At 46.1% G+C, this 21,273-nt stretch overlaps 1 protein-coding gene and 1 non-coding gene across 14 annotated transcripts in view; both read left to right on the top strand.

The window, feature by feature from the left end:
* SERGEF (secretion regulating guanine nucleotide exchange factor) overlaps nt 1-21,273 on the top strand; it is a 222,326-nt gene that overhangs the window by 153,205 nt on the left and 47,848 nt on the right. Inside the window, exon 12 of one of the 13 annotated variants that reach the window (XM_047692728.1) lies at nt 14,030-15,163. The exons of 11 other annotated variants lie outside the window; for them this stretch is intronic. In XM_047692728.1, the coding sequence (XP_047548684.1) occupies nt 14,030-14,061 (32 nt within the window). In that variant the 3' untranslated portion in view covers nt 14,062-15,163. Of the gene's footprint in view, nt 1-14,029; nt 15,164-21,273 lie in introns of those variants that run through there. One more of the 13 variants, XM_047692730.1, reaches the window with a different exon arrangement.
* On the top strand, nt 14,333-14,436 carry LOC125080253 (U6 spliceosomal RNA). Its single transcript, XR_007121280.1, has one exon. It is a non-coding gene; the product is annotated as a U6 spliceosomal RNA (small nuclear RNA).

Below are 21,273 nucleotides of genomic sequence, written 5' to 3'. Positions count from 1 at the left end.
TTTGCTCCTCCCCATCACTCTCTCTTGTTCTCCCTCCCCCTCTCTAAATAAATAAATAGGTAAATAAATAAAGCAAATTACCTCTATTGATTTTTTTAATGTAAATAAAAATTAATTATCTTATACCACCACCCCCATTTCCTCTCCATCCTCCCACTGTACTGAAATCATTAGTCGGTTACTAAGATCAGTGTAAATACCTTTCTCACTGCTGAACCAAGTAACATATCATGATAGAGCTCCTGGGCTGACTTTCTCTTTTTCTGGGGTTGTTGTTGTTGTTTTTCCCTCTTCCTTTGTTTGATTTTCTGTATGCTAACCACTAATTCTTCCCAAATGCCCCCAAAATATCTATATAACACCTCTTCATCTCTCTTCCTTTTTTAAAGATTTATTTATTTTAGAGAGAGATAGTATGGGAGTGCATGCAAACAGGGGGAGGGGCAGAGGTTGGGAACCTCAAGCAGACTCCCTGCTGAGTGCGGAGCCCAACTTGGGCCTTGATCTCATGACCCTGAGATCATGACCTGAGCCAAAAATCAAGAGCCAGACTCTTAACCAACCAAGCCGCCCAGGCACCCACCTCTTCATCTCTTGATACTCTTCATACGGTCAGATATGTCAAGTCTGTTAGCAGTGTCCCTACCCCCTGCCCACTCCAGAGCCCTGCCTCTTAGCTCTGGCGGAAATGCTTACCCCAGGTCTGCACCGCTGCTACCATGTGATTTCTTTTTACTGCTCTCCTATGTTAAACCCTGTTTCATCTGCTGTCTGTCTTCCTCCTTCTTGAGATTGGTCTCTTACTTTGTGGAGCGCAGGTTCCAGTAGCTCCCTGAGAAAGAGTAGTTGGAGATAAATTTTTTGGTTCCTTGAATTTCTGAAAATACGTGTATTCTGTTCTCACACTTGGTGGTTTAATTGTGTGTAGGACTCGGGATTGGAAGTCCTTTTCCTTCTGATTTTGGAGGTTTTTCCATTGTCTTCTAGCTTCTAGTGTTATTGGTGAGAAGTCTGTCATTTTTTTCCTAATTTCTGTTTCTTTGTATGAGACCAGGTTTTTGTTTTGGTTTGGTTTTTTTCCCTCTTTGAAATTTTTAGGAGTTTCTCTTCCTCTTCATTACTTTGAACTTTTATGATGATGTGCTTTGGTGTGGGTGTTTTTTTATTCCTTATCCTGGTACTCACTGAACCCTCTGTTGGAGGCTTATGCCCTTCAGTTCTGGGAGATTTTTCTTGAAATAGTCTTTTATAGTTTTTTTCCTTATTTGTCTCATTTCTCACTTTCTGGGACTTCTTTGCTGTATATTGAACTTCCCAGACTTACCTTCTAATTTTCTTAGTTTTTCTCTCCCCTTAGACATCTTTTTACTTTTTGGATCACTTTCTGGGAAATTTCGTTAACTTGATCTTCCAACCTTTGAAATGAAATTTTTATTTTGGCTGTCTTTTTTAATTTTCAAGCACTCTTTCTTCTTCTTCAATCCTTTTTTTAAAAAATTAATTTTCTATTCTTGATTATAATGCAGCCTTTTCATCTATTATTTCACAATGGATATTATTGTAGTGTCTTAAAAATGTTTTTCTTTTGCCCTCTGCCTTTTTCTGTCCACTTTTTTCTTTATTTGGGGTTCTGTCTTACCTCTTGGAGACTCACTGAAAGTTGTTTGTTGCCCCCCATAAGTACACTTTGCACCCTTATGTGTCCCCCCGGGAAATGGATCTCTCTGGCTTGCCTCAGGAGACTGATCTCTGTGGCCTGCACCCGCAGGCTCCCTTGCCCTCTGGCTTCTGGTGGGATTTGGCTAATGAGATGCATAGCAGGATATCTGGGGACCAGAAAAAGGTAAGGACAGGGTGTTTATTCCCCCGGCTTGGATCCCTGTTTGGTTGCCACAGCTCCTGCCACCTCACATCCCTCTCTATAACTCTACCCTCTCTGGTTCCACTAGCCACAACCTTCCCTTGCCTCTGCTGGCTGAGAGGTGGTAAAGCTCTAGCTTTCCCTAGTGGTCCCAGGCCACGAAACTCTTCCTGTTGCTTTACCTAAACATTGTCCCCTCCTCTGTGAATGGTTCCTTTATAAACTGCTGCTCCTTTGAGGTGCTGAGGCCTGGACTGTTGCAGAGGCTTTCCTCTCTAGAACTGTGGTGATCTTTAGCTGTTCATGTTGGAAAGTGAGACACTACGTGAAGCTCTGTGTGCATGGACAGGTCTCACTGACTGGTAGACTTCCCTGTAAGATGAGGGACAGAGGAGTGAGAGAAGCTTTTTCATTCGTGGACCTCCAGAGATAAGTATTATGGGCTTTTTTCTAATCTCTTACTCTGGCATATATGTGCCTGGCTGTTGACTTTCTGGAGCAGGAGGGAGGAGGGAGGCCTGGGGTCCCATCACTCATACACAGATTGTCACTGAAACTGTTAATTCCATCCATATTGTCACTCCCACCACCCAGTGCTTCTGGTTTTTTTCCCGGGTCGAGGGCCTCCCTGGGTCAGTTTCTCCAGGGAACAATTGCCTGGTTATGTGTGTTGGGAGAGTCTGAGAATCTAACCATCCCATACATAGGCTTTCAGCCAATCCCTCTAATTTCAGCTGTGTCTTTACCCCACTTTCAAAGGCACTTGGTACTTCTCAGTCCTGAGGCTTCCCCAAGTTTTGTAAGAAAAGTGGGTTCCATTTTTACTGTCCCCTCAGCCCACACTGGGCTACAGCTGGCTCCACTCTGAGAAGTTGGCTATCTCCTCCATCTCTTCCTCATCTGAAATGTGTTGTGCTATCTTGTCTGCTGTTTCTCCTTCTGTTCTCCTTCCCTTGGTGGATTTATACTTTCTTTAGTTCTTCCCAGTCGGTTAAATGGAGCTTTTGGAAGGGAATAGAGATAAAAGCCTGGGCTCAGTCTGCCCTGGTTAGTGGGAAGTTCCTAGCTTGCTTTTGTAGCCCAAAGCTGCAGAGGTCAGAGGAAGTGGCCCCAGAGTGGCCCAGAGCCTGCCAGGCAGGCCATGAGTCGATGGAAGGTAAGCCACCCAGACCAGAAACCTCCAAACCGGGGCCTTTGCAATGGTGGGTTTTGTGAGTTATGTGAGTCTGTCCATTTTATTCAGGCAGCACCTCTTAGAAGAAGAATTCTACATATGAAGATAATTTATTTCCATCAGTTGGGAACTGACTTGTAGAAAGATTCAACAAATGGCAATATATAACAGAAGGCAAACAACAACAAAAAAACCCACGTAAAATGATAGGGACTCTTGTACAAATGCATTTTAAAAGCTTAATTTTCCAGATGGAGTGGATGGCCAAATGTTTATGGGCATCTACTGTGGGAGGGGCCTGCCTTCCTGAGGGAGGGGAGCAGAATTTTAGCTGCTCTAATCTAAGAAGAGACCTGGAGTCATAGAACCACATACCTTACAAGTAGAGGAGACTTCAGAGAGGGCCTAATCACCACAAAAGAGGAAATGCAGGCTTAAGCAAGGAAATGATTTGCCCAAAGTCACACAGCAAGTCAGAGGCTCAGCCCAGGATGATAGCCCCTGAGTCTTGGCTCCAGCTGGCATCATCATACCTCTTTGGAAACAGAGTTTCAGCAACATTGGAGGTGAGCTCCAAAGGGCCCACCCTTGTCACTGTGACCTGGCATCCGTGGCATGGGGAGCCATTGACTTCATTGCTGCTCGTCCCCAGTAGACCCATCATGTCCTCAGTTTCCCTCCTCTGTAGCAGGTCACATGTTCTTAGCACATGCGGCCTAGTGCAGTACAGAAAGTAGACCTGTTTCCTTTCATTCCCCCAAATTTGAGGCTCTTTCAGGGGCTGCTATTTGAACTTAATTGCAGTTATAAAAAAATAACAACGTAAAAGACTTCAATAACTCAGGTTTGGGGAAGGTAAAGGAAAATAAGCCAACACAGTAAATTACCAACTCTTGAATATTTATTGGCCATATTAACTGTAATAGCTGATATTATTGGTCCTTACTATGGACCATGTATGGTTTTATGCATGGACCAGGTATACATTTTATAAATGTGCAATAATGCACATTTTGTATGCATTATTGATTGATTCTTGCATTAAACATAAGGTAGGTACTGTTACTATGCTTGTTTCACAGATAGGGAAACTAAGACACAGAGAGGTTAAGTAACTTGCTCAAGGAGAAGAGCATTGTCCTGGCTACTCTACATTATAAGAGGCTAGATATCCAATGTGGTAGATTCTCTATTAGTGGGTGATGTTCTCCCAAATTATTCAGTGGTAGATTGATAAGAGCTGCAGAGGGATCTCTAATGGCTGTCAAGGTTTCCAGCCTCAGACTGCCCCCATGAAGGCAGAGAAGAATGAGTGTTCCACTTTCTGAGATATCAGAAAACTGGGAGGGTATGTGAAGAATGACAAAATCAGGAACAAAACGATTGTTGAAATGTGAGCTGAAGCCAACAAAGTAATGTTTAACTGGGTATAAATATAAGGGCAGGCCTAATGGTAGAAGTTCTGAGTGTTGGATGTTAACTGCCTCCTGATTCCTGGTCAGCTTGCAGTGAGGTCAAGGCCAAGGAGCCAGCCGTGGCAGCAGAAATGTGGGCAGAGGGGAGAAGATGAACTTGATGACTCTATTGCCTTTAAACTGTCAGTGGGACAAGCAGTGGAGCCATCCTGAAGACAAACAGCAAAAGGGGTCTCTTCTTCTTAAGGCCTTTCAACTGATTGGATCAGGCCCACCCAAATCATCCAGAAGAATTTCTCCATAAAGCCAATTTATTATAGATGTTAATCACATCTACTAAATATCTTCACAGCATGGTCTAGGTTAGTGTTTGATTGGATAACTGCATATACATGGCAGATAAAACTGACTGTTACATGGTCCATTTTGCATTTTAAATTGTTCTGGGGACAGGAGGGTTTTAAATTGAAAGGGAGAGGGTCTGGGAGCAGAGAGATGAGTAGAGAAGCCAGAGCATTACCTTAAGGGAGGAGTGATGAGGACCTGAAATGAGTAGCAGCAAACTGAGAAACTGAGATAGAAAGTGAGAAGAGATTTGAAAGACTGAGCTCAGCTTATTGGGATTCAGTGACCCATTCTGAACAGGCTTGAGAAAGGAAGGAGAGAAACGGGCAGGATGGTGGCTGGTATCCGGTGACCTGCTTGGTAGACTGGGTGGATGCGCTGTCATTGACCAGGAAGGGCAATACATGGAAAGTGGAAAGAGCAGGCTAGAGGCAAGGCGATGGGTGTATTTTTGAGCTTAACTGAGTGTGCGATGGCTGTGGAACATCCAAATAGAACTACGTAATAGGAGATTGGGATGGAGACTTCTAACTCTTTGGAGAGGTCAGGCAGTTTCTGTAGAGAAAGGTGAGTGAAGCAGGACTATTTGAGTCGTTTTTTCCTTCATGTCTATACAGACAGTGTTTTTGCTGAGTGGCCCTGCTCTAGGGTATGGTGTCATCTTGCATTTGATACTGTTACATCAATGTGACTGTCCTGTGATTACTCCTGCCACTGCAGTAGTCTAGTCATGGGCAGGGACAGCTTTCTTCGCCATGTTTTGTAGGGATCTGCTCAGCCTGCAAGACTTTCTCCCTCGAGAAAGCCAGTGTAAGGGTTTGGTCCTCTGTAGGAGCCCATACACATGAGGATTGTGTCTCCTTGAGGAAAATCCCAGATGGAATCACTAATGTCTGGGGAATGACCTGAAAGCACATCACACGAAGTAGGATTAACGACTTCATGTAGCAGCTCACTGCCCCACAAAACAAGCCCAATCAGGCTGCCTTGGAAGAACATCTTCTGTTCTCCCACTTTCCAACCCTCGACCTCCCCTCAATAGGTCTGCAGCTAATGGATGGGGAGTCTCTGCCCTGGGAGGAGTGAGAACATGGAGAAGGAGAAGGGACAGTATTCCCTGAGCAGTGTGGGCCTGTGGGGCAAGCAGTGTGCTGGGCACCTTCCTTCATGACGATAATGATGAAAACAGTGACAATTAACTCACCAGGTATTTGCCTTAGTGCCAGGCACTGGGCATATATAGTTTGTTTTTCTTTTTGATTTAATTGATATGTGAGATAGGTACTATTATTAGCCACATTTTACAAGTGGGGAAGTGCGGGGCCCCTGGGTGGCTTAGTTGGTTGAGTGTCCCGCTTTTGGTTTTGGCTCAGGTCCTGATCTCAGGGTGGTGAGATCGAGCCCCACACGGGGCTCTATGTTCAGCAGGGGCTCTGCTTGAGGATTCTCTCCCTCTGCCTCTCCTCCCACTCTCTCTTTCTCCCTCTCTTTCAAATAAATAAATCTTGAAAAACCACCATAGCAAGTGGGGAAATCAAGGCAGGGAGATCGAGGAACTTGCCCAGGGTCACACAATTATTGTGGGATTTGAATAAATAAATAAAGTGGGATTTGAAAAAAGTTCTGATTCCCATGCTTAGACTTTTGGACATTATGCTGTTTCTCACCGGCCCTGACCCTCGCTCTTCCTGTCATTCAGGGGAGCGAGACTACAGGGTTTTTCTTTTACAGGCCTCACAGATTTCTGTCTTTACAATTCAAGGAGTGGGTGGGTTGGGGGAAGCCCTGGATGGGAATTAGGAGATGTAGGTTCTTGTCCAGCCTCTGTCTGACCTGGGACCTTAGACCTTAACCTTTTGGAACTACATTTTCATCACCTACAAAATGCAGATTCTGACACTTACCTCCCAGGGTGTTAAGAGCATTGGATGAAGAAATTCTAAGAAAGTGTTTTCATAAACTTTGGGGGTTATCCTGTTGCCTTTCTACCAACTACCCTGCTTTTCAGAAAATCCTCTCCTGTTATCTTCCCCTGACCCTGACTCCTCTTGTCCTTCATTATGATTTATGGCGTTCTTACCACTTAAAAGTCTCCAGAGATCATGCGTTGAGGCAGGAGGCCACCAAAATTGTTACATAAATAATTCCATCTCCCTGAGCCAGCTGGAGGGCGTAGGGTGGCCACACAGACTGAGCAGTTGCCAAAGTTATAACCAAGGGGAGTCTTCTTGTCAGTCACAGGAGTGAATCATTCAGATGGCTGCTTTGCTGCATCCTTCCAGAGCCATAAGGTGAATTAGATAGCACTGTTGCTTTCTTCAGTCTCTAGAATTAAGTGAAGCTCAACTTCTTTCTTTAAAATGTAGCAGGCATGTGTATTTGAAAGAGCAGGTGTTCCAGACCCAAACTCAGCTGGGGTCTGTTCCCAGCATCACCTCTTATAAGCCAAGTGTCTCTGGGCAAATCCTCACACCAACCCGTGCCTCAGTGTCCTCATCTATAAAATGGGAGTGATAAGACCTGCCTCACAGGGTCATCATGCAGCTCAGAGAAGATTACAGTGGGCCCAGCATCATAGCCAGTGCTCATTAGATTCCCAGTAACGCTTACCTCCCCACATCTCCGAGTTGTGGCAATGAGCGCCTGCGGATGGTGGGGTTGATGAGGAGTGAAACGGTCTGGTTTCCAGAGTACAGAGGCAGAAGACTCGGTAATAGACACTTGACTCACAGCTCTATTTTTAGCTCCATGCTGCCTAAGGTTTAAAAATGTGGTGTCTGCCTCAAGTGTCCCTTCATCCTTTCAGTGTAAGAGTTGGGGCGGGGTCAGGGTGAGGAGGGGCTATCCTGCCTTCATAGTCACACCTTCCTCCTCCTCCATGTACAGCATGGTTGCCTTGGACATCGTGAGCTTCGAGGAAGCCCTGCTTTTGCTCAGACATGAGTGCTTTGTCCTGGTCTTCAGCAAGGCTCTCTCACTGCCAAACTGGCCTTCAGCTCTCCAGCTGTTCCAGCCTGGGAGGATTTCATCCATCACCCCAGCCCATGTTCATCGTGCGGCTGACTTCATGAATTTGGGGAGCGCAGCAATAAGTCTTTTTCTGGCAGTTCCTGTCCCTCCCCTCCATTCTCAAAATGCACACATTATAGTAATTAATGTTATTGCATTTCACCCGCAACAGCTCCCTGGTGAGCAGGAATTTGGTTTGGTGGTGAAGAGCAGAGGATTTCAAATCAAAGAGAGGAGGGTTTGAATCCTAACTCCGCAGCCAAACACTGGGTGGCCTGGAGCAAATTCCTGAGCTCTTCTGAGTGTAGGCTTCTGCATCTATGGGACGGAGATAGTAGTCCCATCCTTTGGGACGGTGAGAATGAGTGAAAGAATGCTCGCAGAGCCCCGGCACAGGTCTGGGCACACAGTGAGCCCATGACACATGGTACCTGGGGCATTGGTCTTAGAGCAGAACAAATGGCAGTCCAGGGGGTTAACTCATTTGTGTAGGATAAGGCATTACCCCTGTTTTCTGTGAAAGAAAACGGAGATTGAGAGGTCATGGATCTTGCCCAATATACAATAGTAAGCTACAAAATCTGGATTATAAGCCAGCTCTCCTGACACCTCAGCCGGGTCTCCTGACATTGTACCAGAAGCCTCTGCAAAACTGAAATTAATGCCCCAAACCCATTTATAACTGGCCCCCTGGTGGTGGAGCCTGAGCCCAGCCTTCCTTCTGCTGAATCCTGCTTTCTAGAAACGGGCTGCTGGTAACAGACATGCATGTGTGCCTACACAGGTTTGTGTACAAATACATATATATAAATGATGGAACAAGGAAATGTCCTGGGAAACTGTGATTCCCTAGAGGCTCCACGAATGCAGTGTTTTGGCTAATGGATTTTCTGAGTATTAACTTCTTAGTTTCAGGTCTTGTTGCAGATCATTATGAAATGCATTGCAGCAAATCACTTTCTGGAGCTAGAAGAAGCTGTCTAGTGAGCGTCAGTTAATCTTTCTTGAATGACACATCTTGGCAGGGTCTCCAGTCATTTGTCATAATGACCCGTTGTAATGTTCACGACTCTAATTGTATGTCTGTCTGGATCTCTGACACTCTTAACATTCAGTCATGGCAACAGCTGTGTGTGTGTGTGTGTGTGTGTCTGTTGGGAGTGAAGGCAGGACGGGAAGATAATTATCCCCATGTCACAGGTGAGAAAGCTAGGACTCAGCACGAATCCTCGCTGGGGACCACAGAGCTTGATCACAGCACAGCCAGAATTGAAATGACATTTGCCGAGACAGTGTAGTAAAGCGGGGAAAAAAAAAACAAACCAGGTTCTTCGAGTCAGACATACTTGAGTTTAAATCCCAGTTTTGACACTTTCTAATGGTGTTGACCTTTGAACAAGTTACTCAGTCTCACAGGTCCCACCATTCCTCATCTGTAAAATGGCAAGAATGATTATTTCACTTGCTGGGATTATTTTAAGGTCATTCTAAGTAATGTATGTGAAGCAGCTGGTACTGTGCCAGGTCAGGATAGGTCCTTAACACACGGCACTATTGCTCTTCCGATCCTTTCCAATCTACCAAGATGTCTGTCTGCTGTAGTGTTATGGGAGGTACAGGGTATGAGACTGATCTGTCTTGAGGCCATCAAACTCCAGAAGTGCCTTTTTGAAGTAAATCTATTCTCATTCACTTTGGGTGGGGGGGTGTTTTGCTTCAAATAACAGAGGCCTGAGACAGACTTTTATTTTGTAGTTAAACTTAAATAATTTCACATCAGTATCAAAGGTGCTACAAAGCAATAAAATGAGTATCATAAGTGGGTGCCAAGATGGTGATGGCCCACGGTCTGGAGATGCTTTTTGGATCATGTAGGTCTGTCTTTTTAAAAAGTGCATAGAATTTGAAGAGGTGAACAGGAAACATTTCATAGACCAAAGGTACAGAGTAAGACAGTGTAAGATGTCTAACCAAGCCATGGCTTGGTTAGAACAGAAACTGTAATTGCAGGGGGAGCATACATGATAAGTTTAGGAAAAAACCTTTCATTATAGATCTTCACATGTGTTTTTATGCATAAATCTATACCTATTACTCTAATATCCTACCCATGTATGCTGCAAACCTAAAATCCTTAGTTAGACATTATCACAGACATTGGCTGAGTAGATCTTGTTCCTTTCAGCCCTCATCTATGGGAAGGCAACGTGACGTAGAAGAAAGAACACTGGGCCAGGAGTTAGGAGGCTCGGGTATTGCTCTTGGTTCCACCCCCATTCAGCAGTGTGACTTGGACAAAACATATAATTTTTTTGGGCCTTACCTCCTCATTTACAAAAACAGACCACTTTTGGAAAGTCCTTTGGAACTATTAATCAAGAGGCTTGAAGATGCCCATTCACTTTCATTTAGGAATTCATATCCTGGAATTGTCTCCTAAGGAAAGACCTTAAATACAGAAGCAGCTTTATGGTTAAAGAGGTGCATTGTTGTGTTTGTACAATTTAGTGAAACTAGAAGCTGCCTAAATGTCTGATAATTGGGATCGGATAAATTATGGTTCATCTTCTTGACTAATTGCAGTATTTACTAAGAGTACCAGCATTGGTCATATAAGAATGAAACCAAAAAGGCATCTATTAAAAACAAAACTGTAGTGGGAAAAATCATACTTCCCAATGTAGGCGACATTGTTAATGTCATCCAGGGTCCTTCATGATCTGGCCACGGTCACGCACACTAGCTACCCCTATGCCACCATTTGCCATATAAGGTGACCTTAGGACATTTTCCCAACAAACACCGTGTATGCTTTTGTATGTCCTGTTCATTCCTTCTGAAATGCCCTTTCCTCCCTTGGCCAGCATGTGAATACTTAACTCTCCTTCCAGGCCAGCTTTAGATTTCCCTGACTTCCTAGAAAAAGTAAATTGCGCCATCATCTCTGTTTCTGTACATTTTGTAAGAAGACTCTTCTGTGTCTGTTTTTGTCTCTACACATAGACTGGATGCCCCTTGAGGGTCAGAACTGTGTGTGTGTGTGTGTGTGTGTGTGTGTGTGTGTTTTAAGATTTTATTAATTTATTTGTCAGAGAGAGAGCACAAGCAGGGGGAGCGACAGAGGGAGAAACAGGCTCCCTGCTCAGCAAGGAGCCCAATATGGGACTTGATTCCAGTACCCTGGGATCATTACCTGAGCCGAAGGCAGACACTGAACCAACTGAGCCACCCAGGCGTCCTGGTCAGAACTGTGTTATCAAATCCCCACTGCTTAGCAAACGGCGTGGCATTTAATGGGTACTCGATACAAGTTGGTTGAATTGTTTTTCACTTTTTGTTTTTACTTTTTGCTTTTCCATATTTTACGCATATAATGACCATTCACAATCCTTATAATGGAGGACAAATAACAGTAATTCATTTACCCATTTATTTTTAAGGAGGTCATTGGCTTAACTCAAAGGTTCTCAAACCTGGCAGTGCACCACAGATACCTGGAAAGCTTATTAAAATGCAGATTCCCGGGGCACCTGGGTGGCTCAGTGGTTAAGCCTCTGCCTTCGGCTCAGGTCATGATCTCAGGGTCCTGGGATCGAGCCCCGCATTGGGCTCTCTGCTCAGGGGGAGCCTGCTTCCCCCTCTCTCTCTCTGCCCGCCTCTCTGACTACTTGTGATCTCTGTAAAATAAATAAATAAAATCTTAAAAAAATTTTTTTTTTTAAATGCAGATTCCCATGTCCCTGAACAGGTGTCCTAAATCCCAAAATCTAGGGCGAAGACCTGGAATCAGCATTGGTTTGTTTGTTTGTTTGTTTGTTTAGAGGTTTATTTATTTATTAGAGAGAGAGAGAGAGAGCATAGTGGGGAGGGGCAGAGGGAGAGAGAGTGAGAGAGAGAATCCCAAGCAGACTCCCAGCTGAGCATGGAGCCCGATGTGGGACAGGATCTCATGATCGGAGCTGAAATCAAGAGTCAGATGCTTAACTGACTGAGCCCCGGGAGGTGCCCCGGGAATCAGTTGTGCTAACGAGCCACTTTGGTACTGTGATGCTTAGCCATGTGTGTGAAGCCTTGACCTAACTGCCTCTAAGGTGCTTTCAGCCTCAACTCCATCTGGCTCTCAGAGTCCTCTGGCCCTCACCCCTGCTGCCATCAGAGGCTTCAGCATGAGGGCGCTGCAGAGCAGTGGGCCAGACAGTGGAGAATAACGGCCGTCGCTTCATTATCAAGCACCTATTCTTTGCCAACGACTACTCTACATACAGCATTTCTTAGCTGTCTAATACCTTGAGGTCAGTTGTAGTATCCCTGTTTTACAGATGAGGAGACTGAGGCAAAGAAAAGTTAAGTGTCTGGTTCAAGGTGAAGTAACAACGCAGGAGCTCATAGCTGAATGGAGATCTAGCAGCCGTAAGCCCAGGAACTGGGACCTCTGCTTCCACCCCTTCTCTCCCTGCCCGCCTCCCCAAAACCCCCACCGTGGGGCTGGTGCAGCCCTGCTGTGTGCAGCCATGCCGACCAGGGCGGGGTGGGCACTGGAGCCCCGGCCCCCACGTGCAGATGTGTGGGATTAGCCTGCATTGTGGGCAGCCGTGTGCCACAGAGGCGGAGGCTCAGGCTCCCCAACTGTGCTCTGCCGCCCACCCACCTGCTTCCAGGGTGCAGTGAAGCAGTGGAATTCAATTTTCGGCAGTGACCTAAGAGGGTCTATTTTTAGTAAGAAAGTAGGTCAGGGGCTGCAGCGGTGCTGCCTGAGCAATGAGCAGCCTCCCCTCTCACCAGGAGGCTTCTTCACTTCTCGCGCGGCCAGTGTGGAGGTGAGGAAGGCACATCTGACGTCCTCACATGACTGTGGTGGCAGTTGTCAATGTGGAGCCACTGAGGGGCGGGGGGGGGGTGGGCTGAGAGGTACTCATACACCTCCGAACACGCTCGTCTGGGATAACCTAGGGTCCCAGCCCCAGTCTTCCTCCAGAGAGTAGAATCCCTTCAGAAAACATCTCGAACATGGTAGGAGGCTTATGAATTGCCCGCCTGCTATGTGCCAGCTGCTATTCTGGGTTGGATATGCATTATCTCATGTAGTCCTTGCAAATACCCTGCAAAGTAGGTATGACTATCCCAGTTTGTAGATGCGGAAACTGAGTCACAGCAAAATTAAGAGACTTACCCAAGGTCACAGAGCTCATAAGCAGGAGAGCCAGATTTTGAATCCTGTTTGTGACTTCAGAGCTGATGATAGATGACCAGGCCATCAAACCACGCTTGGGGTGATTTTTTTAATTCCCACTCTACCCCTGCCCCATATTGTTCGGTACTTCAGACAAAATAGTACAGAGATGCCTTCCTCCAGCTGGACTTAGCTGAGTCAGACATCCTTTTCCCTCCAGGACACAGACCTGTTCCCTAGAAAGGAGTACATACATCCCTGCATATTGCTGCCCAATCACTGAGGGCATTCGTTGCCAAAAACAAACCAACCACCTGATTTCCCCAGGCCTAGAGTATCTCGGAATCCTCTGCCACACTTGCTCTGCCACAGATCCGTGGCAAATTGCGGGGCGCTCATTGGCGATGCACAGGCGGACCCGAGCTTGTTAACAGAATGTAGTAATTGACATATCGTGATTCATTATGCACAGCACGGAGGACTCTAGCAGAAGCCCTCTTTGTGGCCAACCGCCGCTGGCACCACCAGCCTTGAGAATTTGTTCCTGGCTCTCTTTGGGCTCTCCAGCTGGAGAGCACCATACCTTCAAGGGCCAGAAGCAGCCTGAGGCTTCTGTCTTATCCCGCTCCCTCCCTCCAGGCAAGGAGTGAGGATATTTCCCCTACCCCCAGGCCATGTGACTTTGGAGGGAAGTTATTTGTTCATTCATTCATTCATTCGTTCATTTATTCATTCATTCAGCAAACATTTGGAAAATGCACCAGGCATGCAGTGGGGAATGAGACAGGTAGTCCCAACCTTCAGAGAATTTATAGTTCCTCTCTGGGCCTCAATTTTCTTATCATCAAATGGGTAGGAAAGAAAAAAAACTGGATCGGTCACTCTTTTCTATCTCTAAGATTGCAGAATCTGTAGGTCTGGGTTATAAACATTTATTATTGAGTCATAGTGTCAATCTTAGTCATTTGCATCCAATGCCAAAAAAGAAAAAAATAGAATTTCAGAATCTGGATGGGAACCATGGACACAAGCTAATTCAATTTCCTCACTTGCAGATGAGAAAAATGAGGCTAAAAGAAGGCTGTGACTTGCCTGGCATATCAGTGACAGAGCTGGGGGTGGGGAGGCCAGTGAGCTGAGCCCTTGTCTCCTCCAGTCCTCCTGAGGCCCCTTCCCACCCAGCACTGCTGTTGCTCCCCTCTTTGGAAGCCTTTCTGCATTTAGCTTCTCCAACGCTGAGCTCTGCTGAGTCTCTCCTACCTACCACTCTAACCACCGCTTCTGGCCTCCCTTACCAGCCTCAGAGCCTGGGGCTTGTGAGCGAAAGAGGAAGGAGTAGTTTCTGGTAGCTGGGCCTCTCGCTTCAGCAGCACATACACTAACATTGGGATGATACAGAGAAGGTCAGCAGAGCCCTTGCGCAAGGATGACACGCATATTGGCAAATGGGATTGAAATCCGGCGAGACTACCCAAAAGCAGGATGTGAGGAAATTGAGGCAGAGCCTGCTGAGTTTGCTGTCAGAGTGCTCTGGCAAGCAGTCTAGGCAAGGCTCTGTGGAACTGAAAAAGAAGGAAACCCAGCGACAGTGGCTGGTGAGCAGCAGCTCAGTGAGCTCACACCTGCAGAAAGGCCTGCTTCCACGCAAGCCTCGGAACCTCTGTACCTCTGACCTTTGCCTGTCACCTACATGTTTCCAGTGGAAGGAATCTAAGGCTGGAAGGACAAGGGTCACTCTGATATTCTCGGGAGGCAAGGGGATTGAGCTGTCTGTGGAGAAGTCAGGAGCAGGCGGCTCAGCACTTTTTCAGTGACCAGAACGTCCCCTCCCGGGTGGAGAAAGGTGCTGTAGGCGTAGCAAGGCTTTAGCCAACCCAAAGTCCTTGTTTGTCTGTTGCCTTCCCTTCATTGCAGTCTGGGAACCCGTACCTTGAAGTGCTGTCCTTAATTAATTAATAAAGTTTATTGCCCTATAGTGCTCCCCTAGGATGGAGGTGATCAGAGGTAGGAGAGGGCAAAGAAAACTGTTTTTGATTATGAAAACCTCTACCCATTCTCTATGTCTATTTTAGTCTTCTACATTGATCTGTGTTATTTTCCACACTGTGCTTTTATAAAAACTATTTTTCCAGAAGGCACATAAAGTTCTCCTGAAAGAACTACCAAGTACATGTGCGTAAAATACGTCCTCTGTACATTTATCAATGCATGCGTAATGCTTACAAGTAAATCATTCGGAATTTTTGAAAAATGACTTCAAGTCATTTGGCTGGGAGCTGGAGACCTGAGTCTGAAGCATGGACTCTCATGTGACCTTGGGTTAGTCGTGTTCCCTTTTTGCCCGTCTGCTCTCATACCTGCCAAGCAAAGGGGATGGATCCGTGGTTTATTCACCTGGACTGGGAGCCAGTTCTGCCAAACCACTTAGGATAATGGTGAAATGTACCGATTCCTGGACCCACTTGCACATTTGTAGAACTGGGAATTGAATACTTAGAAATTTTTAGTTCTAATAATCTTCTAGGTGATTCCAGGTGATGCAGCCAGGTTTTGAGTAGCTGTCTTCCAAGAACCCCATCTGGTTCTGATGTTTTTTAATCCTCTGCCTTCTCTCTCTTGCTCAGTTTCCTGATATTGTCTTAGCCTTTTTCTTCCCAGAGAGCCGCCCTCACTGTATTGTGACCCTCTCAGGAGCAGGGGCCATATCTCGCCTCCTCTGTGTCGCTGGCATCCCACACATGTTGGGCACAGAGGAGGTGCTTAGTAAGCTGGAGGAGGGAACAAATGGGCTTCACTACCACTCTGTACATCCAAGTAATTTCCAGAATTCTTCCTGTGCACTCAGTCGTTCTAAGTCTTTTGATATGGTAAATAGAAATACAGATTTCAGAATCTAACAAAACCGGATTTGAATTTCTTTCACCTCTTACTATGTAGTGATTTGCCCCAGGTCATTTAATTTCTTTAAAATGCAGTTTCCTTCATTATAAAATGAGAATAAAGGCTCTTATTGTTCACCACATTTGTGAGGATTAACTTACCACATCAGAATATGCATGTAAAAGTTCTCCACATATAGTAGGAGCTCATTTCCTTTGGCTGCTTTCTTCCTTTCTGTGGCTGCAGGTGAATGACAGGAAAAGGAGGGACTCAAAAGAGTGGACCATCCCCAAGCAGGCCAAGAGAATGACTTGTGGTCCTTTGTCGCCTCCTGGCTTGCTGGGACCCTGAGGCTCTGACTGAGACCCAGGCACCTTGGTGGATCCCTGCTTGCTTGGTCCTGGGCACGTCAGAATTCAGACTCAGAATCACACACTAGATGCAGCGTGGTCTCTCTCTTACCCCGCTGCAGGAACACAGAAAAAGAAGTAATGAAAGAAATGCAAGGAACTATTGTAGGTTTGGATTCCCCGTGCCGGCCCAATGTCTGGGCTTATCGTGAAAAAGCCGAGTTCATTCAGAATGGCTAGTTCCCGGGGCCAGAGATCTTAGGGTTGGTTTTGTTAGCACATCAGCTCCTGTCTTCACATACTCGGTGTTGGAACTGCCACAGCGTGCTGCTTTTCATAAAAGTCTCTTTTTCAAACCAAGTCCAACTGTTACAGCCCCAGAAAGGCAATCAGATTAGCTCTCTCCTGGGGAAAATGGTAAACGATCCCCCCACAATGCCTCCAGCACCACAGTAATCATAACAGCCACCCCTTACCCAGGGCCTACTGTGCTGGAATTTTCACGACATCACGGTGAGTAGGTATGATTAGCTCCATTTTGCTGGGCAGCAGGTGGTAATTAAGACTATAGACTTTAGCGTCACACTGGGGTGCAAATCCTGGCCCCACCTTGTTTTAGCCAGCCCCCTCTGAGTTTCAGTTTCTTCATCGCCAAAATAGGATTAATCATGTATGCCCCATGGTATGAGGAGGACTGTGTGAATACCACATGCACGGCACTACGGAACTAGTTGTGCCAGTCGTATAAAATTACAAACTAGGTTAAATGCTAGGAGGGAATGGGACAAGCTGCCATGAGAGCATATAACAGGGATCCTGACTTACTTGCTGAGGAAGTGACATCTGAGCAGAGATCTGAAGGGTCATTAGTGGTTTATTAGAAGGGAGTAGGTGCGGTTGGGAAGGAAGCTTTCTAGGCCTATGTATCCATATGACCCCAAAGGTGAGAGGCAGCTTTGTGCTTTTAGGGACCTGAGAGGCTCAGTATGACTTGAGTGTGGAGAGTGGGGAAGAGCAGAAAAGACTGGAAAGGGAAATCAGGGCCTTGTAAAGGATTTTTTTTTCTTTATTCTAAGAGCATGAGGACCATTGAAGGCTTTGGAGCAAAATACGTGTGTGTTGCACATGTGGAGAGTGATATGACCCATTTGGTATTTACAGGAGATCTTTTTGACAGTGGTCTTGAGAATGGGTTGAAGGGTGCAAGAGTGGTCGTGGGGAAACTAGTTCAGAGGAGGTTTTGCATTTGTCCCAGTGAGAAATAATGTTGGGCAGAGCGGGACTAGTGATGGCAGAGACGAGGGGAGTGAGGGGGCTTGAGATATTTAGGAAGTAGAACTCAGGCCTTGATGGTGTCTTAGATATATATAGCTATGGGCAAAGAGTTTAAAGAACAACTGATCAAACTCAACACTCAAAAAACAAAAAATCCAGTCAAGAAATGGGCAGCAGGGGCGCCTGGGTGGCTCAGTGGGTTAAAGCCTCTGCCTTTGGCTCCGGTCATGATCCCGGGGTCCTGGGATTGAGCCCCATGTCGGGCTCTCCACTCCTTGGGGAGCCTGCTTTCTCCTCTCTCTCTCTGCTTGCCTCTCTGCCTACTTGTGATCTCTGTCTGTCAAATAAATAAAATCTTTAAAAAAAAAAAAAAAAGAAATGGGCAGCAGACATGAATAGACATTTCTCCACAGAAAAGATGTACAAATGGCCAACAGATACATGAAAAAATGCTCCACATCACTCAGCATCAGGGAAATACAAATCAAAACCACAGTGAGATACCACCTCATACCTGTCAGAATGGCTAAAATTAAGTCAGGAAACGACAGATGTTGGCGAGGATACAGAGAAAGGGGAACCCTCCTACAGTGTTGGTAGGAATGCAAGCTGGTGCAGCCACTCTGGGAAACAGGATGCAGGGTCCTCAAAAAGTCAAAAGTAGAACTACCCTATGACCTAGCAATTGCACTACTAGGTATTTATCCAAAGGACACAAAAATAATGATTCGAAGGGGCTCATGCACCCCATGGTTCATAGCAGCAATGTCCACAATAGCCAAACTATGGAAAGAGCCCAGATGTCCATCAACAGATGAATGGATGAAGAAGATGTGATATAGATACAGAGTGGAATTTTACTCAGCCATCAGAAACAATGAAGTCTTGCCATTTACAACAGTGTGGCTGGAACTAAAGAGTATTATGCTAAGCAAAGTAAGTCAGAGAAAGACAAATACCATATGCTTTCACTCATATAGAGAATTTAAGAAACAAAAAGATGAACATAGGAGAAGGGAAGGAAAAATAACATGATAAAACTGAGAGGAAGACAAACCATAAAAGACTCTTAACTATAGGGAACAAACAAAGGGTTGCTGGAGGGGAGGTGGGAGGGGGATGGGTGATGGGTACTAAGGAGGGCCTGTGATGTAATGAACACTGGGGGTTATATGCAATTAATGAATCACTAAATTCTATTCCTGAAACTAATAGTATACTAAATGTTAACTAAATTGAATTTAAATTAAAAACAACAACAACAACAAAAAACCAACCACCAGGTTTCTTGCCATTCTAAACTTAAAAAAACAAAAAACAGTAGAAGAAAACCTGATTTGGGTAGAAATATCTTGGTTTGAGAATCCGAATACACGGTCTTTGGGTGCTTTTCAGCATCCAAGCATAGAAGTCCCATGCTCAGGGGCATCTGTGGGAGGGCACAATGGCCTTGAAATACCTTTGGGCGGTCTGACCCATATCAAGCCTCTGTGGGGGTCAGGCTTGTTTTACTCCAGTTGGTCTGAGGACTCCTGGTTTGCTTCCCCTCGTGGTTCTGTTTCCTTAACCAGAACATCCTGAAAAGAGACATAGGAGAGAATTGAGCCTATGAAGTCTGACCCATGGTGGGTCCTTGTGGTTCTGTTTCCTTACCAGAATATCCTGAAAAGGGACACATGAGAGAATTCAGCCTATGAAGTCTGACCCATGAACAGTCTGGGGGAGAGTCTGTTTCTTCAGGGGAAACAGCTAAAATATTGATGCATGTCGTTTGAGGTGCCTTTTCCCCCAGATCTGTGTGTGAGATATTTGTGTTTGATGTGTGTTCTTTTCTTCATTTCTTTATTCATTTATTATTAAAATATTTGCTCTTAATATATATCTACAATGTGGCAGGCACAATGCTGAGTCAGAAAGGACCCCTGGTTCTTTGGGAAGTGACATCCCCAGAACCCGTTTGGCATTGCTCTTCTTGTGATCATAAAGATGCCAGCAGGATGCTGCCCTTTCTCTGAATACTCCCTCCCCAGGATGCGGAGCTGCTGACTTTTATCGACGGGGCATGTCCTTGAGTTCTGAGAGTTGGTTTGTCGGGGGCTCCCTCTGCAGCTGCGACTCCCAGGTCCATGTCCAGGCCTCCTGTCTTTTGCAAAGTCTCCCTAGACAGTAACTACATCAATGCCAGTTTTTTACTTTGAATGGGGCTCAGCTGGGCAGTCTGAGCCCCACCACCCACCCCTCGTCGGTGCCACGTGCGCTGGTTTATTGTCTGAGAGCATCTCTTTGTGTCCCTGTGAGGGGAGAGAAGTGGCAGAGCAGGCTTTGTGTCCTCCCGTGGAATGGTCAAGGACCATCAGATGGTCGAAGACCAGCAAGCGGGGTGGGTGTTGGGGGAGGGGAGCAGTGGAGTGACACAACCAGCCTTTGCACAGTGTGATAGGGTTATGAATACCCAGGGGGAATAATACATGCTCTAAGAACAGGTTTGCCTGGCGAAAATCTAAACTCACGAGCTACAGGAGTGATTACCATCATGAAAGGGAGCATAGGTGTCCTTTTAAATCCCCTAGTATATTTAACGTGCAGTGAGGGAGGGGGAAAAACAATGCCAAGTCAGATACTCGAGGAAAGCTGACCTTTGTGTCAGTGGGACAAAGAACCTCTTAGAACAGGAGCAGATGGTGAGCCCCTGTTAGCAGAGATGTCCCTGCAGAGGGCTGCTGACCATGTGTTCGGTGGGACAGAGAGACTGCTTCCTCAGGTGGGATGGTGGGCTGAGAATTGCATCTCTTAAGATTCTCTGATTCCTGGCTTTGCCTTTCACCTTGACAAGTTAAGTCTGTCGAGGACTTGAAGGGTGCTTGAAGTTGGAAGCATCTCGGCTGAATCCCAGTTCCACCTCTTCAAACTGTGTGATTTGGGTGAGTTGCTCTCTGCACCTCCTTCTCCCTGTCTGCCAGGCCAGGGTCATGATACCCTACAGAGCTGTGTATTTACCGGGGTCCCATGAGTTAAGCTTCTCAGCCAGCACCCCAGGATGTAAGAACAGGTGAAGCCTGCGGTGCCTCCGATCAGCCGTCACCTCTGCGGGGTGCATACATGGCCCAGGTCTGCGCGCTCCGCTCAGAGCGTTTATTGCTCCCAGAGCACAGATGTGGGGCACAGGTCGGCTCCCTGGCAGCCTGGAGTGGACAGGGACACACTGTCCCGCTTCTGCCTGAGGAGATGCTCGCTCCTTGAAGCAGCCCACCTGGCTTAAGTTTCCAAAGAACTCACTCAGTCTTCATCACAGAAAGTCCTCTTGGGTGCCCAAGGTGACACACTGCTTGCATTCAGCCCCCTGGAGAGTCCTGCTGTGTCCCTTTTTCACGCCAGCTCTCTCCTAAAGCTGATTTTATGAGGAGTGATTTTCCTAATGTATTGGCTAAAATCCTGTAGCATGTTTCTGAGGGTGTCTTAGCAAGTTCACGCTGTTTTTATTTTCCAACAGTAACAAGCTATAGACTAGCCTTTGAAAGGAGCTAGCAAAGTCACTGTCAGCTCAAGGCCATTTGCTGCCTGCAAATCTGTGGCACCCCAGGCAGGGCTCTGGCTTCATGTGTCACCATGTAACACACTTGAATCATGGCAACCTGAAGACACTTGTACCCATTTGGGGTACTTATCACAGATATACTGGTTCCCAACTGCACACACAAGGCATAGTTACGTTCCCTGGTTCTTTACTCCTCCGGCCTCCTTCTAGGCCCTGTAGGTGGAGTTCTTGGCCCCTTTATTCGATGAAGGGAGCATGG

The sequence above is a fragment of the Lutra lutra genome, chromosome 10 (assembly GCF_902655055.1).
Source record: "Lutra lutra chromosome 10, mLutLut1.2, whole genome shotgun sequence".
Classification (NCBI taxonomy): domain Eukaryota; kingdom Metazoa; phylum Chordata; class Mammalia; order Carnivora; family Mustelidae; genus Lutra; species Lutra lutra.
This window is presented reverse-complemented; position numbering and strand designations above follow the sequence as displayed.